Raw genomic sequence first — 23,390 nt, 5'->3', positions numbered from 1 at the left:
CCTTGACCCTATTTTATCTTATGTTAAAATAATACTTTATTACTACTGGAAATAAAATGAAAAAACAAACTGTATCGCTTATTTCTGTATTTCTTTACAGGTGTATCGTCTTTCCTGTCTCAACTGATGGTTCCATGTAGAAAGGAGCTTCTCCATCTTTTTCACCCAGGGCTTGGTGCTCTGTGGGAACTCAAATGCAGGGGCTGTTGTCATTGTTACTTCTATGCATGAATTCAAACTGGGGGGAAATACAAGTGTGTGTGTGTATGTGTGTGTGTGTGTGTGTGTGGTCTGGGGTGTTTCCCTCCAGATGGATTTGCATGTTCTTGACTATTAAAGAAAAAGAAAAAAGGAACTGAGAAAAGCCCCAGACACCTGATCTGGGGACACAAGGAGCAGAAGCTGTCAGGCTTTGCCTGCTCCGTCAGGCTCCTGGCGCTAGCTGCAGCCATGTGCGCCCTGTATACTAACGCCGGGTGCCGGGACCTGCCGGGTAGGGCCCTGGCCAGGCGTGGAGTGGGGGCCGGGGGTGGTCAGGACCCAGGTTGCAGTGTCCCCACCTTGGGGCTGGAGACCAGGGTGTGAGGGACAGAGGAGAGGGTGGGCTGGGCTCTCACGTGCCTTTCCTCTAGAAGGGTCCAGGGAAGAAGATGATGACGATGACTATGAGAACATGACGCCACCCTACAAGGACCTTCCTCCCAAGCCAGGTAAGAGGACCTCTCTGAGGCCGGCTGAAGAGATGTGCAGCCTGAGGGATGAAGCGCGGGGAGCAGACTCCCCAGGGGAAGTTAGCTGGGCATAGCAGACACACACAGTCAGCCTGTTCACGCTGGGCACCGCAATGGTGGGAGCGTCCATGCCTCCATCTTGAGGGTCTCTCAGTCTGACAGGGGAGGCAGTTCTGTGCACAGGGGTCTCCCTGGTGGCTCAGATGGTAAAGAATCTGCCTGCAGTGCGGGAGACCTGGGTTCTATCCCTGGGCGAGGAAGATCCCCTGAAGAAGGGAATGGCAACCCTCTCCAGTATTCTTGCCTGGAGAATTCCATGGACAGAGGAGCCTGGTGGGCTACAGTCCATGGGGTCGCTGAGAGTCAGACACGACTGAGCAACTAACACACACACCCTCAGTTCTGTGTACAGTCTTCGGTGAGCAAGTCAGAGAGGGGAGGGAGTAGGAAATTGGGGAAATCCTGAGGGTAACTGAGGGCTCTGCCTGCATTAGTGGGAGGATTGGGGGTCAGACGAGGGTCATTGGAGTGAGACTTGAGGAGTGAATAGGAGTTTGTTAAGGAAAGAAGCTCCCAAAAGAACTGGTGGATGCAAAGCCCTGAGACATGAGTGCCAGGGTTTTAGAAGCTGTGCAGGGACCAGTATTTTTCCAATCTCTTTGCATTCACACCCAGGACCCAAATTAGACTTGAGTGATCCACACCCGGCTGGGGATTCAACAAGAGTCTGATAAGTGTATATAAAAGTGGAGGCTTTAGGCCCTGGCAGTGTGGTGGTAAGGACTTGGTGCTTTGGCCTGGGTTCAATTCCTGGTTGGGAAACTAAGATCCTGAAAGCTACGCGTACGTGTGCTCAGTCGCTTAGTTGTGTCTGACTCTGTGTGACCCCACAGACTGTAGCCTGCCAGGCTCCTCTGTCCATGTATTTTCCCAGGCAAGAATACTGAGGAGGGTTGCCATTTCCTTCTCTAAGGTATCTTCTCAACTCAGGGATTGAACCTGCATCTCCTGCATTGGCAGATGAATTCTTTACTGATGAGCCACCAGGGAAGCCCTGAAGGCTACGTGGTGCAGTCAAAAAAAAAAAAAAAATGAAGTGGAGGCTTTGAGGTTTCCCTGAAGCAACTCCCACCAGGGCCCCTGAATGTCCTTGGATGGGGTGGGGGTCGGCTGGCATTCCAGGTGGATCCACGTCCCCCACTTATGAGTCCAGAGGGCAGTCAGCCTGGGAGGTCCCAGAGCACCATGGGCTCAGTAGGAGTTGGGAGGTGCCCTGGGCTTGGCTCTTTACTGTCCGTCTTCAACTCCAGCCTGGTCCCAAGATGATCTCCAAGCCCAACTCCATGCCCCCCAACCCATACCTGTCTTTTTTTTAATTAAAAAATGCATTTATTTGTTTTGGCTGTGCCATGTGGCATAGGGGGGTCTTAGTTCCCTGACCAGGGATTGAACCCTCACCCCCTGCAGTGGAAGTGCAGAATCACAGTCAATGGACTGCCAGGGAAGTCCCCCATCCTTGTCTTCAGGGTCACCTCTTCCCCAGATTTAGACCCCATCATCTCCAAAATCAGGCCTGGCTCCGTCCCATCTCTATGTCCAGATCCAAAGCTGTCACCAGGCCCCACACAACTACAAACCAGCTTCAGCTTCTCCCCTACCCAAATGCAGCTACAACTGTATTCTTCCCCCCAACCACAACCTGAATCATCATCACCCTACTCCCATGAGCCTTCTTTCAGCCCCATCCTCATTTCAATCCAAACCCTCATCTCAATCCTAACCTTTTTTTTAAAAAATTAATTTATTTGGTCAAGTTGGGTCTTAGTTGAGGCATGCGGGTCTCTTCCTTGTGGTGCTCAGGCTCTAGAGTCTGTGGGCTTATCTGCCCCATGTGGGATCTCAGTTCCCTGACCAGGGATCTAACCTGTATCCCCTGCATTGGGAGGCAGATTCTCAACCACTGGACCTCCAGGGAAGTCCCCTAACCTTAAAAAAAAAATTATTTATCTATTTGGCTGCAGTAGGTCTTAGTTGCAGCACATGGGATCTTTAGTTCCGGCATGTGACAGTTAGCTGTGGCATGCAGGATCTAGTTCCCGGACCAGGGATTGAACCTTGGCCCCCTGCATTGGCAGCATGGAGTCTTAGCTGTTGGACCACCAAGGAAGACCCCCAACCTTAACCTTACTTATTCCCATATTCAACCTCACCTGTGTCTTTAACTTAGAGTAATCAACTGTCCCAGTTTATCCAGGGATGAAAGATTTCCTGGAATCTGGGACTTCCAGCTTTAAAATTAGGAACATCCTAGTAATTCAGAATGGCTGGTCATTGTATCTTTTTCTTTTTTTTTTGGCTCCACCAGGTGTTAGTTGTGGCACAGGGGATCTTCCTTTAGTTTCATCAAGCCAAATCTTTGTGGGTTCCCCTGGTGCCTCAGACAGTAAAGAATTCGCCTTCAATGTAGGAGACTCGAGTTCAATCCCTTGGTCAGGAAGATCCCCTGGGGAAGGGGATGGCTACCCACTCCAGTATTCTTGCCTGGAGAATTCCATGGACAGAAGAGCCTGGTGGGCTACAGTCCATGGGGTCTCAAGAGTCAGACATGACTGATCAACTAACACTTTCACCTTTTTCTTTCTTTTATGGGATCTAGTTTCCTGACCAGGAATCGAACCCGGGCCCCCTGCATTGGGAGAACCACAAAGGAAGTCCCTGGTCACTGCATCTTAACCCTGTCCCCATCCCTAAGTCCAGAGCCATTCTCATGCACAACCCCATCCCTAACCCTCCACTGCAATCTCACTCCTGTTTGCGTCACTGACTTCCACCCCATTCCCATCCTTGGACCAGCCCTGACTCTGAGCTTCTCTTCTCCAGGTTGGATGGCTCCACCAAGACCTCCCAGGGCAGGTGAGCTGGGGCTGGGGGTATCAGAGACCCAGTGCTGGCTTGGTCCTGCTCTGAGCCTGAGCAACCGTTCCTCCCTCCTCAGGAAAGAAATTGGAGAGACCCCCACTTCCCTGTAAGCTCCCGAAGAACACGGGTGAGGATCCAGGGCCGGGAGCATCCTGTTCCCTTGGCTGAGGTCCTGATATGCCTGACTGCTGTCTTTCTGATCCCTTCCAGGCCTGAACGTCACCCCTGTCACCAGCTTGACTCCTCATCTGGGTAAGCCATAGGAATACCCATTACGATGTCCTAGAGGGGCACTTGGAAGTCCTTACTCCAGCCCCCAATTCTGACCAGAGAACAGATCAGAGGGCTTGGGGGGGGGGAGGCTGTTGATCTTGGAAGACAAAGTCTTTCAGCTGGGTCTTCTTTGCTGCCCAGGCTTTTCTCTAGTTGTGGCGAGCGGGCGCTACTCTCTAGTTGAGATGGGTGGGCTTCCCTTGTTGCCCTGGAGCATGGGCTCCAGGGTGCGTGGGCTTCAGGAGCTGGCACACTCGGACTCAATAGTTGTGGCTCCTGGGCTCTAGAGATGGGCTCAGTAGTTGTGGTGCACGGGCTTAGTTGTTCCGAGGCATGTGGGATCTTCCCAGACCAGGGATAGAACCGATGTCCCCTGCGTTGGCAGCCAGATTCTCAACCACTGTGGGGATCTTCCCAGACCAGGGATAGAGCCGATGTCCCCTGCTTTGGCAGCCGGATTCTCAACCACTGTGCCACCAGGGAAGTCCCCTCCATTCCCCAATTCTAACCAAAGAGCAAATCAGAGGGCTTGGGGGAGGTTGTTAATCTTGGAAGACAAAGTCTTTCAGTAACTTCTGAATAAACGTCTCTTGCCTTTCTCCTAGGCACTGATCTGATGCATCCTGCATCCCAGCCGCCCGTAGCCAGTAAGTCCTTTGGGTGTGCCTCTGTCTCCCCTCCCACGGTGGCCAGTGTGTGTGAGCTCTGGAGTTAGACCCTGGGAGAGAAACATTTCCTCTCTGAAGCTCCGCCTTTTTAAGTCTAGACCAGACCCGTAGGGACCCAGGATGGCTACCAGTTACTTCTCAAGCCCTACCTCCTGTTTGCATGTAAGTTAGGGGATGCAAGTGTCCATAGTTTGGGCCCCTGCAGAGCAACTTGGGTGGGGGGCTGCTGGAGCATAAAAGACGATACATCCTAAATGTTAAAGAGAAGAGCTGGGTACTATTTACAATAGCCAGGACATGGAAGCAACCTAAATGTCCATCAACAGATGAATGGATAATGCAGGTGTGGTACATATATATCCTGGAATATTACTTAGCCATAAAAAGGAATGAAACTGGGTCATCTGTAGTGATGTGGGTGGAGCTAGGGTCTGTCATACAGAGTGAAGTAAATCAGAAAGAGAAGGACAAATACTGCATATTAACACATATACATGGAATCTAGAAAAATGGTACAGATATATGCAGGGCAGGAATAAAGACGCAGGCGTAGAAGATGGACACGTGGACACAGTGGAGGAAGGAGAGGGTGGGATGAATTGAGCGATAGCACTGCCGTGTATACACTACCCTGTGTAAATAGACAGCTAGTGGGAAGCTGCTGTATAGCACTGGGATCTCGGCCCGGTGCTCTGTGATGACCTAGAGGGGTGGGGATTGGGGGTGGGGGGTGCTCAAGAGAAGGGAGATGTATATACTGTACATATACTGATCTGTGTGTATAGCTGATTCACTTCACTGTACAGCAGAAAACTAACACAACATTGTAAAGCAGTTATACCCCAATTTAAAAAAAGGATGAAAAAGAGAACTGGGTCCAGGTTATGCACAACCTCTCTAAGCCTTCAGTTTACTGGGAGCAATTAAAGCTCTGTCATAAGGGTGAGGATTCAAGAAGATAGTAAGGGTGTGACAGAATGCTGGGCCCATAGAATGTATTCCACAAACGTTCCGGGCTTCTTCAGGGTTTGCTGTGTTTGACATTCTCTTGCTGACCCCACCTGATGATATAGTCACGACCCTAATCTTTTGCCCCCTTCCACCCCATCCCCACTCTTGGAGAAAAGTTCAAGGGTCCTTTCCTCACTGAAGTATCAGCGTCAGTGTCCCTGTCCCCGTCTCCACCCCACAGCAACTCCAGTGCCCTGGATCAGTCAGAAGTTCGGAGGTCTTAGGTGTTACCAGGAGAGACTGATGGTGTGCCTATGTCTGCTGGTGGTGGTGTCACTGCTCATGGGCTGCACCGGTCTGGTTGTGACCCTGATCAAGTGTGAGTAAGGCGAGAAAGGGGCTTGCAGAGAAACCGGGAAAGGGGTATGGGAGGACCTGGGGACCACAGTCCATGGGGTCGCAAAAGAGTCGGACATGATTTAGTGACTAAACAAGAACAACAACAAATGGGAGGATATGTAGTCCAACTTGGGCTCAAGCTGGACTCCTTCTCATAGACCAGGAGGTGGTGGAAGAGCTGAGGATGTTGACGTTTCAGCAGATGGCATGGCGAGCGAATGGTGAGTGGTGTCAATCATCCCTTCAAGCCACATTGAGCACCAACATGACTGTCAAATCCAGCTTCATCACCAACCCCAACCCCATGTTTGCCAGGCACTGTGCTAGGTCCCAGGGTGGGGGATGGGTACATAGGGGGGTGAACACAACAGACAGAGTCCCTGTCCCTGTGGAGTGTGTGTGTGTGCGCGTACATGCGTGTATCTAGACCTCCACTGTTTTCCAATATGGTGGCCAAGAGTCACTGGTTGTCAAGTGCTGGAAATGTGGTCATTTTTCTGGGGGGTGGTTGCAAAGAAACTTGGATTTTATTTCCTCCCAGCGTTGTCACTTATAGTCCCAGCAAATCTACAAGGAAGGAATTCAGAACAGCTCAGCATGGTACATCCACTCTTTGTGGGGTGAGCTGGGGTCACTGGGTAGCTGGGCTGGGCTGGAAGGTCCCAGAAAGCTTAACTCATGTGGCTGGTGCCTGGCTGCGCCTCTACCCACATGTGTAACTTGAGCTTCCTCATAGCATGGTGGTGTTAGGGCTCAGCTTCAGAAATTACACAGCCACAGGTCCACTGCACTCTGTTGGTCAGAATTAGTCACAGGACCAGCCTAGATTCAGAAGGAGGGTAGGTAATCCTGTCACTCCTTGGGGGAAGGGCAAAGAATTTGCAGCCGTCTTTAACCTACCATAGCGAGGGCAGCCTTTCCACACCTCCAGTTGAGGCTCAGACCCTGTTATGGTCTCTCCTTCCTCTTGAATTTCTGTTTCATGACATTTATCATAAGTCAGTTATGTGATGAACTGTCTGCTTCATCAGGAACCTTATGGCCAATGAGGGCAGGGAATGCAGTGAATCCGTTAGACTCAGAAAATACGGAATTAACTAGGTAAGGAGTTGAGAATCTCAGGCATATGCAGAGGTCCTGTAGTAGGAGGCAACATTTAAGTACAGGGAGGAGGTTGGGTAGTTGAGAGAGAATGGTTGCTTAGCTGAGGATTGTGGTTGTGGGGTTGAAGAGAAGTAGGTAGAGTAGAAAGGTTTAGGAGGTAAAATTGACTGACCCTGGGGATGGGTGAGTGGGAATGGTGGTGGGTGCGAGGAAAGAGTGTCAAGGATAACATATATGTTATCTGTCTGTCTGTCTACTATTATCTATCTGTCAATCATCTATCTATTATCTATTTATCAATTGTCTATCATCTACCTATCTAGTTTTCTATCATCAATTATCTATTTCTTCATCATCAATAGATAGATGATTGATGAAGAAATAGATAATTGACAATAGAAAACTAGATAAGTAGATGATAGACAATTGATAAATAGATAATAGATAGATGATTGACAGATAGATTATTGGAGAAGGAAATGGCACCCCACTCCAGTGTTCCTGCCTGGAGAATCCCAGGGACGGGGAAGCCTGGTGGGCTGCCGTTTATTGGGTCGCACAGAGTCGGACACGACTGAAGCGACTTAGCAGCAGCAGCATCTATCTATTACCTATCTATCAATCATCTATAGATCATCTATCTACCTACCTATTGAGTTATCTATCTAATATTTCTATTTTGTCTAATTGAAGCATCATCTGTTGATGGCCCTGGGGAGTATTGGCGGAGGGCCAATTTGTTGAGAGTAGTGGGAACACAGTAGTTGTAGAAGAGGCCTTCACTATGATTGGTGATGTCTGAAAATTGCTCCATTCCACACTCCCTAACCCCACACTTCAGACCAAGCCACTCTTACACTCAGAAACCATCAGCTTCTCACTGCCCAGAGTCCAATGCAAAACTTTTGGCTTGGCATTCAAGGACCCAGATGCCAGACCTCGTTGCACTTGGAGCTCAAGCTCCTGTGAGATTCTCCTTGACTTTTACTGTACAAGCCTTTCTCAACATGCTTGCCTCTGGATCTTTGCTTCCAAGGTGGCAAGGTGACCCCTGACTATTGAGCCTCCTCACTAATACAGAACCACCATTTCCCTTTAAAACCCATCTGCTCCAGGAAGTCCACCATCTCTACTCTCCCTCAAGCCTCAGGAATTAATCTCTCCTCTGAGTAACTCTAGGACTCCTCTTGGGCACTGACCATGTTGTTTTTGAGTTTCACCCACTAGAACATGGGTGTGGTGGGGAGCACAACTCTTGCCTCTGTCTGGTGTGTCTGCAGTCAGTGATTGGTAGGTGGGTAGATGGGGGTTTGGGTCTCTAACCGTTCAGCCCGTTCCTGCTAACAGTGACTGGCATGATGGGGTTAGCTGGCCTGAAGAAGGACATTGAGCGCATAAGAGCTGACACCAACCAGTCCCTGCTAGAACTTCGGGGCTTATTAGGTAAGTGGGACTTGGGGAACTTCCCTGAGTTGGGGGGGGAGCATGGTGGAGCCGGTACAGAGCACAAATCCTTGGGAGTGATTCTCAGTGCAATCTATGTGAATGGTTCCTTCCCAACCCCCCGCTAGAGTTGAGCAGTGCCCAGCCTGAACACCTGTACATGGCATACTATGTACATTACTCTGGTTCTGGGGCCACTCTGACAGAATCCTATCCTGTCCCCAGACTGTACCAGGGTCACCTGTCCTGAAGGCTGGCTCCCTTTTCAGGGTAAGTGTTACTACTTCTCTCCAAGCACCAAGTCATGGGATGAAGCCCGGAAGTTCTGCCAGGAGAATTACTCTCACTTGGTCATCATCAGTAACTCTGATGAACAGGTGAGCTGTCCCCTCCACACCCTTGAGAACCAGCAGGGCCAGCCTGCCTCTCTCCTAGGATTTACACATCCTTCCCTGGCCTGAATGTAAAGAAACTGGAATTGCTTTTGAATCACTAGAACTTTTAGTATTGAGGTTACTGCTTGAGTTCAAATCCCGATTGTGTTGACTTATCCAATCTGAGCCTCAGTTTCCTCTCTTACATGCAGGTATAATAATGGCTATCTCTTTGGTAGCACTTTCTATTCTCTAGGCTGTATTCCAGATATTTTACACGCATTAACATAATTCTAACAACAGACCTATAAATTAGGTGAGGGTCAGGAGAGGCTATGTTACGTTAAAATGACAGCCAGTCCCTATAGCTCAATGGTGGAAGTGTATGAGGCAAAATTTCTACCTACATGCACTCACAAAGAAAGTCAGATGGGCACTGTTATGTTTTAAAGTTATAGAAAGAGACAGTTTCATCTGTGTGTATGTACGAGGAGAATTGAAATAAGTGTAGATAACTTTAATGACTTAATACTACCAAAGCTGTGCATATCATTACCTATCAGCACTTCACAGAGAACAAAGCTGAGGCTTGTTTCACTCAAGCAGCTTGCTTGTTACAACTAGTAAATGTCAGAGCTGGGGTTGGAGCCCAGGAAGCTAGTTTTGTTCTTGACCATAAAACTCACAGCACTATTTGATTATTAGTGTTTGCCAGGTTTATTTTCCCCTATCCTTTTAATTTCAACCTATGTCATTATTTTAAGATTTCTTGTTGACAGCATATAGTGGGGTCTTATTTTTTTTTTAATTCAATCTTTGAATCTCTGGCTTTTAATTGGTATTATAAGATCATTTACAGATATTAAAAAATTTGTTAATTAGAAGATAATTGCCTTACAATGTTGTGTTGGTTCTGTAGGGATTGAACCCAGGTCTCCCTCATTGCAGGCGTATTCTTTACCGACTGAGCTATCAGGGCAGCCCAGATCAGTCATAACTATATGAATATATCCCTCCCTCTTGGGCCTCGCTCTCCCTTCCCATCCTACCCCTCTCGGTTGTCACAGAGCTCTAGGTTGGGCTCCCTGTGTTACACAGCAACTTCTCACTGTCTTACGTGCGATAGTGTATATATGTCAATGCTACCTTCTCTGTTTGTCCTACCCTCTGCTCCCCAGCTGTGTCCACAGTCCATTCTCTACATTTATGTCTCCATTCCTTCCTTGCAAATACGTTCATCAGTACCATTTTTCTAGAGTCCATATATATGCATTAATATATGATATTTGTTTTTCTCTTTCTGACTTACTTCACTCTTTGTTCATCCACCTCACTGCAACTGACTCAAATTCATTCTTTTTATGGCTGAGTAATATTCTATTGTACATATGTACCACATTGTCTTTATCCATTTATCTACAATATTGATGCGAGTGTAAACTGATACAACCACTATGGAGAATAGTATGGCAATTCCCAGGTGGCTCAGTGGGAATTTTAAATTAAAATTTAAATTAAATTTAAATTCATTTAATTTAATTTAAATTAAAAAAAAAAAATCCGCCTGCCAATGCAGGAGGCATAGGAGACGAAGGTTTGATCCATGGGTCGGGAAGATCCCCTGGAGTAGGAAACGGCAACCTGTTCCAATATTCTTGCGTGGGAAATCCCATGGGCAGAGGAGCCTGGCAGTCTATAGTCCATGGGGTTGCAAAGAGTTGGACATGCCTGAGCATTCACACACGTGGCAAGTCCTTAAAAAACTAGGACTAAAACTACCATATGGGAACTTCTACCCACTCCAGTATTCTTGGGCTTCCCAGGTGGCTCAGCTGGTAAAGAATCTGACTGCAAAGAGGGAGACCTGGGTTTGATCTCTGGGTTGGGAAGATCCCCTGGAGAAGGGAAAGGCTACCACTCCAGTATTCTGGCCTGGAGAATTCCATGGACTGTATAGTCCATGGGGTCGCAAAGAGTCAGACATGACTGAGTGACTTTCACTTTCCTGGTGGTACCTCCATGCTATCAATGCAACGGGCCTGGGTTCAAGCCCTGGTTTGGGAACTGAATCCTACATGCTGCAACTGGAGATTCCCACATGCCACAACTGTGATCTGGCACAGCCAAATAAATAAATAAAAATATTAAATATTAAAAAAAGAGAAAAAAAGGAAAAACTGCCATCAGTCAGTTCAGTTCAGTCGCTCAGTCGTGTCTGACTCTTTGCGACCCCATGAATCGCAGCATGCCAGGCCTACCTGTCCATCACCAACTCTTGGAGTTCACTCAGACTCACGTCCATGGAGTCACTGATGCCATCCAGCCATCTCATCCTCTGTCATCCCCTTCTCCTCCTACCCCCAATCCCTCCCAGTATCAGAGTCTTTTCCAATGAGTCAACTCTTCGCATGAGGTGGCCAAAGTACTGGAGCTTCAGCTTTAGCATCATTCCTTCCAAAGAAATCCCGGGGCTGATATTCAGAATGGACTGGTTGGATCTCCTTGCAGTCCAAGGGACTCTCAAGAGTCTTCTCCAACACCACAGTTCAAAAGCATCAATTCTTCGGCACTCAGCCTTCTTCACAGTCCAACTCTCTATGACCCAGCAAAAGATCATTTACATTTAATGTAATTATTGATTTGGTTGGATTTAGGCTACCATCTTATTTTTTCCCTCTGTATCTTCTCTGTTTTAAAAAAATCCTTCTGTTTCATAGCATCATTTGTATTGAATAAATACAGGGTTTTTTTTTGGAGATTAGATTAGATGATGTGAATGGGGCAGGTGTAAGTCATATTCCAACTAAACAACAACTAAACTCAGGTAGTTAAGAAATATAACTTTGCTTTAAATAACTCATTTCCTTCCTCTTTGAGCTCCTATTATACCAAGGTGGTGGAGATTTCATCTCAATCAGTTGGGATTATCTGTTTTTCTTCTGAGTAGGGATGGCTTATATGGGGTCAAGGTGGAGGGGAGTGCATATCTGGTCCTCAACATCTTTGTTCCAAGCTGGTATCCACTGGGACATCCACTGGGTGAATGATCCTGGACAAATTACTTAACTGCTCTGTGCCTCAATTTTCCCATCTGTAAAATGGGGTTAACAATCCTTGCTTCAGTGGGTTACCATGAAGATCAAATGAGATGACCTGTACAAAGTGTGTAGCTCATTTTTTAGTCATTAAGTCATGTCCGACTCTTTTGTGACCCCATGGATTGTAGCCCACCAGGTTCCTTTGTCTATGGGATTTTCCAGGCAAGAATACTGGAGAGAGTTGCCATTTCCTTTTCCAGGGTATCTTCTTGACTTAGGGATTGAATCTGTGTTTCCTGCATTTGCAGGTGGATTCTTTACTGCTGAGCCACCTGGGGAGCCTGTGTAGGTCACTTATTAACTTGTTATTTCAATCAACATTTCTTGAACACCTCCTATGTGCTAGTTGTCGTTGTTATCTTGTCACTAAGTCACGTCCGACTCTTTGTGACCTCATGGACTGCAGCACGCCAGGCTCCTCTGTCCTCCACTACCTCCCGGAGTTTACTCAAACTCATGTGCATTGAGTCAGTGATGCCATCCAACCATCTCATCTCCTGCTGCCTGCTTCTCCCCTTGCCCTCAATCCTTCCCAGCATCAGGGTCTTTTTCAAAGAGCTGGCTCTTCACATCAGGTGGCCAAAGTATTGGAATTTCAGCTTCAGGGCACTATGATGATTTGATGGGCTGAGCAGCACTTTGCTCTTTCTGATTTCCTGATACTTCTCTGGGGTTTTACCCAAGAAACAAGGTCCAGAGTCCCTCTAATTTTTAGAGTTTTCATATCCATCTGGGGTTTGGGCCATCACCTCGGGCTCTACCAGAGAATGAAATGCAGAGCCCTCTTCCTGGCACCCACCACGCCTACATCTCCATAGCTTCTTTCCCATTGCCATCTTTTGTCTTTACCTTTTAGGAAATCTTGGTCTTGAATAAGATTGAGTGAGTGAGATATGATTTGCATGGAGTAAAATGCACAGATCTTAAGTGTACATTCACTGAGTTTTGGCATATGTAGGCATCTGTGTAACTGTCAACCCAGCCAAGATTTAGAATGTTTCCACAGCCCAGGGAGTTCTCTCATGCCATCTTCCAGTCACCCCCGCCTATCCCAGGAAATGACACATCTGGTTTCCTTACCATAGATCAGTTTGCCTGGAGAGGAGTTGCTTTGTTTTTCAACTTTTATTTATTTATTTTTGGCTATGTTGGTTCTCTTAAAAAAATTTATGGATTTATTTCAAACTTTTAATTTTTTATTTTGTATTGGGGTATAACCGATTAGCAATGGCACGATAATTTCAGGTGCAAGGAACAGTGAGAGGACTCAGCCATACGTATACATGTGTCCATTCTCCCCCAAGCCCCTCTTCCATCCAGGCTGGCACATGACATCGAGTAGAGTTCCCTGTGCTATACAGTAGGTCCTTGTTGATGACCACTTTAAATATAGCAGGGTATACATCACCTTCCCAAACTCCTGAACTGTCACTTCCCTTTGGCAACCATAAGTTCCTTTTCTAAGTCTGTGAGTCTCTAGTTTTGTAAGTTCATTTGTATCATTTCTTTACGGATTCCATGTATAAGAGATGTCATACGATCTTGCTCCTTTTCTGTCTGACTTCACTCAGTATGACACTCTCTAGGTCCATTCACGTTCCAGCAAATGGCAGCATGTGGGGTTTCTCTGGTTTCAGCGAGCAGGGGCCACTCTTCGTTGTGACGTTTGGGCTTCTCATCGCGAGAGCGTCTAGTTGTGGAGCACGGGCTCTGTGTGCGCGGGGGCTTCTCATCGCGGGAGCTTCTCTTGTTGTGGAGCACGGGCTCTGTGTGCGCGGGTTTCTGTAGTTGCAGTATGCAGGCTCAGTAGTTGTGGCACATGGACTTTAGCTGCTCTGCGGCAGGTGGGGGTCTTCCTGGACCGGGGATCGAACTATGTCCCTTATGTTGGCAGGCGGGTTCTTACCCACTGTACCATCAGGGAACTCCAGGAGTTGCTTTAAATCATGATGTTTTCTTCTCGTCTTTGATCCAAGTCCGTCCTTTCTTCCCAAAGGCCTGGGCTTATGAAATACAAAAGCTGGGAATCTCCTATTTCTCCCCTCCTCCACGTTCTTTTTCTGAAGCAATGAATTCCTTTTCTGCCTGGATGTCGCTTAGGACTGCAGGGGTTGGGAGTGTGAAAGTACCAGGAAATCCAAGATATCAGTTATTATTATTAGAATTGTTCCTTAAATATATGTTAAATGTTAAGATGTTGCAGTACTGTATGGAATACAGAAAAATAGTAGTGACAAACCTATTTGCAGGGCAAGAATAGAGATGCAGACATAGAGAACGGACTTGGGGTCACAGGGTGGGGAGGAGAGGGTGCAATGAACTGAGAACGTAGCATTGACATATATACACCCCCGTGTGTAAAACAGCTAGCTAGTGGGAAGCTGCTGTACAGCACAGGGAGCCCAGGGGGCTCAGCTCACTGCTCTGTGAAGGGTGGGATGGAGGTGGTGGGAGGGAGGCTCAAGAGGGAAGGGATATATGTATACATATAGCTGATTCACTGTTGTACAGGAGAAACTAACACAACGTTGAAAATCTACTATACTCCCATGAAATAAGATGTCACAGGACTTGCAGCATGTCAGACACTGTTTTGAATTCTTTATGCATATTAATCCATTCAATCCTCTCAATAACTCTATAAGGAGGTAGCTACTATTATCCCATTTTACCGAGGCGGAAACTGAGGCACAGAGTGGCTCATAGGTTTTTCAAAAAAGCAGCATGACTATTCCCACTGCAGGTGCTCAAGTGGGAGGAAGGTTTTGATCTTGTTCTGTATGCCATGGGGATTTGGGATGGGTACTGGGGTGGCATTCACAAGCCCTGAATATATGTGAGACAAGCAGGGTATACGTAGAAGAACTGACAGCTGAATGCTATTTGTACTTGCAGGACTTTGTGGCCAAGGCTCACGGATCTCCACGGGTGTACTGGCTGGGGCTGAATGACAGAAATGTCGAAGGGGACTGGAGGTGGCTGGATGGGTCACCTGTCACACTGAGGCAAGTATCCAGGGCTTATTGGGTCTCTCTTCCTTGTAGGTCTTTGTGAAGTCTAAACCAGCAGATTCTTTAGAATCCCAGGTTGAATAAAAAGGAACGAAATTGGGTCATTTGTAGAGATGTGGATGGACCTAGAGACTGTCATACAGAGTGAAGTAAATCAGAAAGAGAAAAACAAATTCATATGTTAACGCATTTATGTGGAATCTGAAAAACTTAATATAGATGATCTTATTTTACAGGGCATAAATAGAGACACAAATGTAGAGAACAAATGTACAGATACCAAGGGGGAAAGGGGTCGTGGGATGAACTGGGAGATTGGGATTGATATTATGTATAACATCGATAACTAATGAGAACCTACTTCATAGTACAGGGAACTCTGCTCTGTGGTGACCTCATGGGAAAGAAATCCAAAAAAGTGGGGATATATGTATATGTATAGCTGATTTATTTTGCTGTACAGTAGAAATTAACACATTGTAAAGTAACTACACTCAATAAAAATTGTGGTACATATACACAGTGGAATATTACTCAGCCATAAGAAAGGACACATCTGAGCCAGTCCTAATGAGGTGGATGAACCTAGAGTCTGTTATACCTAGTGAAGTAAGTCAGAAAGAGAAAACCAAATTTCATGTATCAATGCATATATATGGAATCTAGAGAGATGGAACTGATGAACCTATCTGCAGGGCGGCAATGGAGATGCAGACATAGGGAACAGACTTGAGGAGGCAGTGGGGGATGGAGAGGGTGGGATGAACTGAGAGAGCAGCGTAGAAACATATACATTACCGTATGTAAGATAGCTAGCCAGTGGGAATTTGCTCTGTGACTCAGGGAACTCAGACCTGGTGCCCTGTGACAACCTAGAGGAGTGGGATGGGGCGGGAGGTGGGAGGGAGGTTCAAGAGGGAGGGGACATATGTATGCCTGTGGCTTATTCATGCTGATATATGGCAGAGACCAACACAATATTGTAAAGCACTTATCCTCCAATTAAAAATAAATTTAAAAATTAAAACAGTAAACAAAAGCAATCACACACACACACACACACATACAAATCCCAGGCACAGCTGGACAAGGGAAGCACAAGGGTGCTTTTTTTCTGATAGGGTTTCTGGTGCCTGAACATTTTTTTCCTCCTTAAAACATCTCAGCCTTTTAGCACAACTGCTCAAACATATCGAGTCCCCAGACCAATGGTTGAGGGGAAAAAAAGAGAGAAAAGATGCCATGGCTATAGGACAAGAGGAAGAGGAAGATTATTTTTTTTAAAGATGCATGCTTTTTAATTTTATTTTAAAGATCTTTCATTTATTTATTTTTGGCTATGCCACATGGCATTTGGAGTCTTAGTTCCCTGGCCAAGGACCAAACCCGTGCTCCCTGCAGTGGAAGCTCAGAGTCTTGACCACTGGAGAAGTCCCAAGAGGAAGATTTTTGATTTGCCAAAAGAATGAGCAGGATCTCATTTGTGGAAGCATTCTTTATATTAACTGATTTATTTAATTTTCTTAGTAATTCTATAAGGAAAGTACTGTTATCCTCTCCATTTAAAGACATGGAAACAGAGGCACAGACAGGTTACGTGATCGTCCCAAGGTCAGACACCTGGCAGGTGGTAGTGCCACACACCCGGGCTTCAGAGTCCATGCTGTCAGCCATCATGCTTTATCTTCTTAAGGAGAATATGTATTTGTACTTAATTTTATTTATTAAAATAATTTAATTGATTAACAAATTAATTTTTGGCTGTGCTGGGTCTTTGTTGCTGCCTGCGGGATTTCTCTAGTTGTGGCAAGTGGGGGCTATTCTCTAGTTGCAGTCCGCCTGCTTCTTATTGTGCTGGCTTCTTTCGTTTCGGAGCACAGGCTCTGGGGGTGAGGGCTTCAGTAGTTCTGGCTCCTGGGCTCTAGAACACAGGCTCAGTAGGCGTGGTGCACGGGCTTAGCTGCTCCCCAACATATGGGATCTTTCTAGACCAGGGACCGAACCCATGTGTCCTTCACTGGCAAGCAGATTCTTTACCACTGAGCCACCAGGGAAAATTTGTATTTATTTATACTGTATGTATTAAATTTGTATTTATTTAAAATATAAACACAGCCATGTCTGTATTTGTATTTTAAGTAAATATTAACAAATTGTCCCCCATATGATTATACCAATTTATTCTCTCACCAGCTTGACTTACATTTTTTTTTTTTCCCCACACGCTCATCAAACTTTTGGAATTTTGTTGTTTTAATCATAGGTGAAAAATGGAATACTAATGCAGTATTTTTTAAAATTAATTTTTATTGGAGTATAGTTGATTTACAATGTTGTGTTAGTTTCTGCTGTACAGCAAGTGAATCAGTTATACATTTATGTATATTAACTCTTTTTAAGATTCTTTTCCCATATTGGTCATTACAGGGTACTGAGAGGCCAATGTAGTATTAATTTGCATTTCTGTTATGCTTGAGGTTGAGTGTCTTTTCATATGTTTGATAGCCATATGTATTAACTTTTCTGTGAATTATCTATTCATATCTTTTGTGTATTTTAAATAAATATTTATTTATTGGTCTTTGTTGAGTCTTAGTTGTGGCACATGGGATCTTTCCTTGCAGCACATGGAAAGATTTTTGTGTGTTTTTTATATTGGAGTTTTGGTCTTTTTCTTATTGATTTCGGGGAACTCTTTATATATTGGAGATATTAGTGTTTTGTCTGCGGGTTTTATTTTTTTATTGAAGATTCCTGGAAGGGGGTAGAATTCTGTAAATAGAGATGGCATGGGATGGTGTGTCACTGCAGGTCCTCAGCTCAGATCCCTTTTGGGGGCTGGTGCAGGCACCCCCCAGCAGGGGGCATTGGCTGCTAAAGGCTCACAGTTACACTTTCTCCAGAGAGGTGACCTCAGCTGAATGGAAGCCTGTTCAGCTAGAAGGTTACTCCACTCCCACTGAAGTCATGCCACAGACAATGACAGGCTAAGAGCTGCCTGGACCCCTTGTTTCAAGTTGGAAAACCTCTGTTGTGCTATTTAAATTCCAGAGCTCCCTGTGGGTTCAGGCGGAGTCTAGACCAGGCTAAACCCATACCCTTGCTCACTTCTATCCCCTGCCTCATCCTTCTTCTTTCCATCCCCCTCTCCTGAGAACACCCTTTAATAAATCCCATGCACCTGAATTGCCAAATTTGGCTCTGTGGACACAGTGGTGGTTGAGGGGAAGGGGAGGGTGGAACAAATTGTGAGATAAAAGCAGAACAAAACAAACCAAACAAATGACATGTATACACTGGCACGTGTAAAACAGATAGCTAGTGGGAACTTGCTATAAAGCGCAGGAAGCTCTGCTGTGTGCCCTCTGATGACCTGAACGAGTGGGACGGGGGATAGCGTGGGAGGAAGGTCCAAGAGGGAGGGGATATATGTGTACATATAACTGATTGACTTCACTGTACAGCAGAAGCAACACAGCACTGTAAAGCAATCATACTCCAATTAAAAAAAAAAAGGGAACATGACCTAAAACACTACATTACTTGGAAGGTTAAGAGGCACGTGGTTTAACAAAAATGTTTTTTGGAAGAGAACAGAAACTGACCAGATGCAGGAAACTGATTCAGGAACCTGGAGAATTCCTGGTGAACAGGGAGATGGGGCTGAGTTAGCACAGACAAGCTGCTGGGGTGACGGGGACAACACAGCATTTTCATGTAATTCTGAAAGGCTGAAGGAATGATTCGGTGGAAGAAAGAGCCCTGAGCCATTAAGGCTTTTCTTGTTCTTTTTTCTGATATATTTTTTTAAATTAATAGACTTTATTTTTCCTTTTATCGTTATTTTTAAGTTGTAGTTGATAAACAGTATTATATGTCACAGGCGTACAACATAGTGATTTGCAATTATTAAAGTTATACTCCATTTAAAGTTATAAAATATTGGATATATTCCCTATGTTGTACAATATATCCTTAAAGCTATTTTTAAATTTTATTATTTTAAAAATTGTTTACTTTTAAAAAGTAATTTTTATTTAATTTTAAAGATTTTTTTTTTTTTTTGGTGTGGATCATTTTTGAAGTCTTTATTGAACTTGTTACAATATTGCTTCTGATTTGTGTTTTGGCCACTGAGGCATGTGGTGTCTTAGCTTCCTGACCAGGGATCGAACCCACACTCCCTGAATTGGAAGGTGAAGTCTTAACCACTGGACTGCCAGGGAAGTCCCCAATAACTTTTATTTTATATTGGAGTATAGTTGCTTTACATTTGCTTTCCAGGTGTATCACAAAGTGGTTCAGTTATACATATAAGTATACCTATTCTTTTTTAAATTCTTTTCTCATTTAGATTATGACAGAATATTGAGGAGAGGTCCCTGTGCTACCAACAAGGACCTTGTACCTTATTTTATACTTAATACTTTCCACCACTTTCTCGCCTAATCCTATATCGCCCCTCTCTCCCTTCCTCTCCCCACTGGTAACCGCTAGTTTGTGCTCTACAGCTGTGAGTCTGCCTCTTTGTTGCTGTAGTCACTATTTTGTTGTATTTTTCAGATTCCACATTAAGTGATATTGTATAGTCTTTGTCTTTCTCTGACTTGCTTCACTTAGCATAATATCCTCCAAGTCCACCTGTGTGGTTGCAAATGGCAAAATTTCATTCTTTTTATGGCTGAGTAGTGCGTTATTTTTTAGAAAAATTGAGCAGAAGGTGCAGAGCGCTGTTTCCCACATCCCTTTTCTCCTGCACACATTTTCCCCCCATTATTAACATCTTGCATTAGCATAGTTTTGTTACAATTGATGAACCAATATAGACACATTATTATGAACCTAAGTCCATAGGTCAGATTAAGGTTCACACTTAGTGCTGTAAAATGCTATGCTTGCTTAGTAGTGTCCGACTCTTTGGAACCCTCTGGACTGTAGCCCACCAGTCTCCTCTGTCCATGGCATTTTTCAGGCAAGAATACTGGAGTGGGTTGCCCATACCCCTCCAAGGAATTTTCCTGACTCAGGGATCGAACCCATGTCTCCTGCAGCTCCTGCACTGCCGGTGGATTCTTTACCTGCTGAGCCATCGGACCTTCCCAAAATTCTATGGGTTTTGACAAACTCATGATGTCATGTATCTACCATCACAGTATTATATAGAACTGTAGTTTCACTGCCTTGAAAAATCCGCTGTGCTCCATTTATTCACCTCACCCTATATCCACTTTCTCCTTTATCCAGCTTTTGGGACCCACAGGAACCCAACAACCTCTATAATAATGAGAACTGTGCCAGCATGAACAAAGGTGGCACCTGGAATGACCTCTCCTGTGACAAAACTACGTATTGGATTTGTGAGCGGAAATGTTCCTGTTGAACCCCAGAGTTGAGGCTGGGTGGAGGTCCATCCGTACCCCATGCCCCTCGGCTCTTGGAGGTGAGAACCTCCTGCCCTTCTGATGCGAACAGTGGGAACTGACAGCACCAAAGGTGGAACCAGCAGCCTGGATACAGCAAGGTCTCTGGGGTGCAAGTCAGATCATTTCTGGGGTGAGGACTTGGGGGCGTGTTCAGTTGCATTGTGTTAGTCTGTTCAGGCTGCTGTTACAAAATATTGTACACTGGAGGGCTTATACATAACAGACATTTTTTTTTTCTCAAAGTTTTGGAAGCTGACAAGCCCAGGATCAAGGCTCAGGGAGATACAGTGTTTAGTGATGACCTGCTTCCTGGCTCATGGATGTCATCTTCTCACTGTGTCCTCACATGCTGGGAGGGGTGAGAACTCTCTGGGGTCCATTTTTATTTTTTAAAGACTTTTTACTTTGTATTGGGGTATAGCCGATTAACAATGCTGTGATAGTTTCAGGTGAACAGCGAAGGGACTCAGCCATACATACACTTGTATCCATTCTCCCCCAAACTCCCCTCCCATCCAGGCTGCCACATAACATTGAGCAGAGTTCCCTGTGCTCTACAGTAGGTCCTTGTTGGTTATCCATTTTAAATAGAGCAGAGTGTACACGTCCATCCCAAACTCCCTAACTCTCCCTCCCCTGCATCCTTCTCCCGGGCAGCCTTAAGGTCATTCTCTAAGTCTGTGAGTCTCTTCCTGTTCTGTAAGTTCATTTGCATCATTTCTTATTAGATTCTGCATACAAGGGCTGTCATAATCATATTGAGGTCCCTTTTATAAAGACACTAATCCCTTTCATGAAGGCTCCACCCACCCCAAGACCTAATCACCCCTAAGGCCCTACCTCCTAATAGCATCACATTGGGGTTTGGGATTTAACATGGAAGTTTTTTTTTTTGGGGGGGGCGGGGTTGGTGGGACACAACTCAGTCCAGAGTAGATGAGCAGGAGCGACACCAGGTCTTAGTAATGGTCTCTCAGTTCTGGGGTCTGGAGGGAACTCACTGGGTCCCTGATCATGGCTCTTAGGAAACCGTATGGACTTCAGGAGCTCCAGGTCTGACATTATTTGAGCTGGGACTGAAAGCACTATGGCTCCTTTGGACCATGATCATAATGTGATGGGACTCGGACCCTTTGCTGTCTACCTGATGTGAACCAACTTCTGGGAAGCTGTGCCATGCTCAATGCTCAGTCGTGTCTGACTCTGCAGAATCCCCTGTCCATGGGATTCTCCAGGCAAGAGTACTGGACTGGTTTACCATTTCCCTCTAGGAAGCATAAGGGCAATAATTCCTGACATGCAGCTGTTTCCATGTCCTGAGTGAGGTTTGCCCAACCTAGTTGGTGGAATCAGACCTCTGCCAAGACTTGAGCTGTGGAACTTCTAGAAAGGCAGACCAGCTGAAAGTCAAAATTCCTCACCCAGGCCAGGCCATGACTTTGTGAGATCCTCAGGACAGTAATGGAGACATCTTCCTACCCTCTTGTGCCTTTAGGTGGTTTGTGAAGCTCTTTGATGAAGTAATTCATTTTACTGTGGATGGATCTTCTTGGACTATTATCTCTTTAAAAAAATTATTTATTTTTAATTGAAGGATAATTGCTTTATAATATTGTATTGGTTTCTGCCATATATCAACATGAATCAGCCATAGGCATATATATTTCCCCTCCTTCATGGCCCTCCCTCCCACCTCCTACCTCATCCCACCCCTCTGTTGTCACAGAGCACCAGCATCATACAGCAAATTTCCACTGACATATTTTACATATGGGAATATATATGTTTCCATGCTACTGTCTCCAATAGCTCTTGCAATGTTTTTGTTTAGTTGCTAAGTCATCTCTGACTCTTTGTGACCCTATGGATTGTAGGCCGCCAGGCTCCTCTGTCCGTGGGATTTCCCAGGCAAGAATACTGGAGTGGGTTGCCATTTCCTTCTCCAGGGAATCTTCCCTATCCAGGGATTGAACCCGAATCTTCTGCATTGGCAGGTGGACTCTTTCCCACTGAGTCACCAGGGAAGCCCTCTTGCAGTGTTAGATCTTTTCAAACTATCAGTTCATTGTGAGGTCCTTGCCTACTGTGTCAGTTTGCTGGGACTGTCATAATAAAGTGTCATAAACTGACTTAAACAACAGAAATGTATTTTTATTTTTAAAAATCTTTGGCTGCACTGGGTCTTCGTTGCTGAACGTGGGCATCTCTCTTGTTGCAATGTACCAGCTCTAGAGTGTGCAGGCTCTGTAGCTGCAGTCAGACTTAGTAGCCCAGAGGCACGTGGGATCTTAGTTCCCTGACCAGGGATTGAACCCGAGTCTCCTGCATTGGAAGGTGGATTCTTAACCACTGGACCACCAGGGAAGTTCCACGGTTGTGGAGGCTGGAAGTCTGAGATCAAGGTGTTGGCATGGTTGATTTCTGGTGAGCCCTCTCTCCATGGCTGGTCTGTGGCTGTCTTTTATGTCTTCAGGAGGTCTTCCCTTTATAAATTCTGTGTCATAATCTCTTCTTCCTTTAAGGACCCCAGTCATACTGGATTAGAACACACCCTGATGACTTCTTTTAATTTAATTATCTCTTTGAACACTATCTCCAATGTCTTAACATTCTGAGATGTCGGGGGTTGGGACTTTAACAAGTGAATTCGGGGTGACCCAATTCAGCCTGTGACACCCATTAAATTCCAGAGGTGCCCCTCCTAGTCACTGTGGCAATCAGCCCCCCTCCCCCAGAGAGCTGGTACAACCCCTAGCTGAGCACAGCTCAATACATCAATCTCTTCAGATAGTCCCTGTATGGGGTGGGTATAAACCAATCAATGTATTGATCAACAAGTGCCCTGAGTTAGCACAATCATTCCTGTTATGACTCAGAGCAAGTGATTAAGGCAAGCAGATTCTGAGCAGGGGAAGTAGTGGGTAGGGGACTGGCATTCACTTCACTTCCTATTCCCTCTGTACTTGTCTCCTCCCATTTCCACACCTGCCCCTAGC

At 45.6% G+C, this 23,390-nt stretch overlaps 1 protein-coding gene across 4 annotated transcripts; it reads left to right on the top strand.

The window, feature by feature from the left end:
• Positions 1 to 229: 229 nt before the first annotated feature.
• CLEC17A (C-type lectin domain containing 17A) lies at positions 230 to 22,551 on the top strand. Of its 4 annotated transcripts, none has more exons than XR_009737338.1 (12): positions 230 to 493; positions 633 to 710; positions 3,612 to 3,644; positions 3,727 to 3,777; positions 3,861 to 3,902; positions 4,529 to 4,570; positions 5,784 to 5,921; positions 6,100 to 6,162; positions 8,393 to 8,488; positions 8,784 to 8,865; positions 14,856 to 14,965; positions 20,216 to 20,303. XR_009737338.1 is itself a non-coding variant. In XM_061421850.1 (12 exons), exons 1-12 carry the CDS (start codon positions 451 to 453, stop codon positions 20,349 to 20,351), a joined length of 981 nt encoding a protein of 326 aa, XP_061277834.1. In that variant the 5' UTR covers positions 234 to 450; the 3' UTR covers positions 20,352 to 22,551. The 4 variants fall into 4 exon arrangements, 3 of the variants coding, with proteins under 3 accessions (XP_061277834.1, XP_061277835.1, XP_061277833.1); XM_061421850.1 differs by having other exon boundaries at positions 234 to 493; positions 636 to 710; positions 8,714 to 8,865; positions 20,216 to 22,551; XM_061421851.1 differs by having other exon boundaries at positions 236 to 493; positions 3,727 to 3,756; positions 8,714 to 8,865; positions 20,216 to 22,550.
• Positions 22,552 to 23,390: the final 839 nt, after the last annotated feature.

Source organism: Bos javanicus, chromosome 7, assembly GCF_032452875.1.
Source record: "Bos javanicus breed banteng chromosome 7, ARS-OSU_banteng_1.0, whole genome shotgun sequence".
In the NCBI taxonomy this organism is placed as follows: domain Eukaryota; kingdom Metazoa; phylum Chordata; class Mammalia; order Artiodactyla; family Bovidae; genus Bos; species Bos javanicus.
Note: the sequence above shows the minus strand (reverse complement) of the source record. Positions and strands in the feature narration are given on the sequence as shown.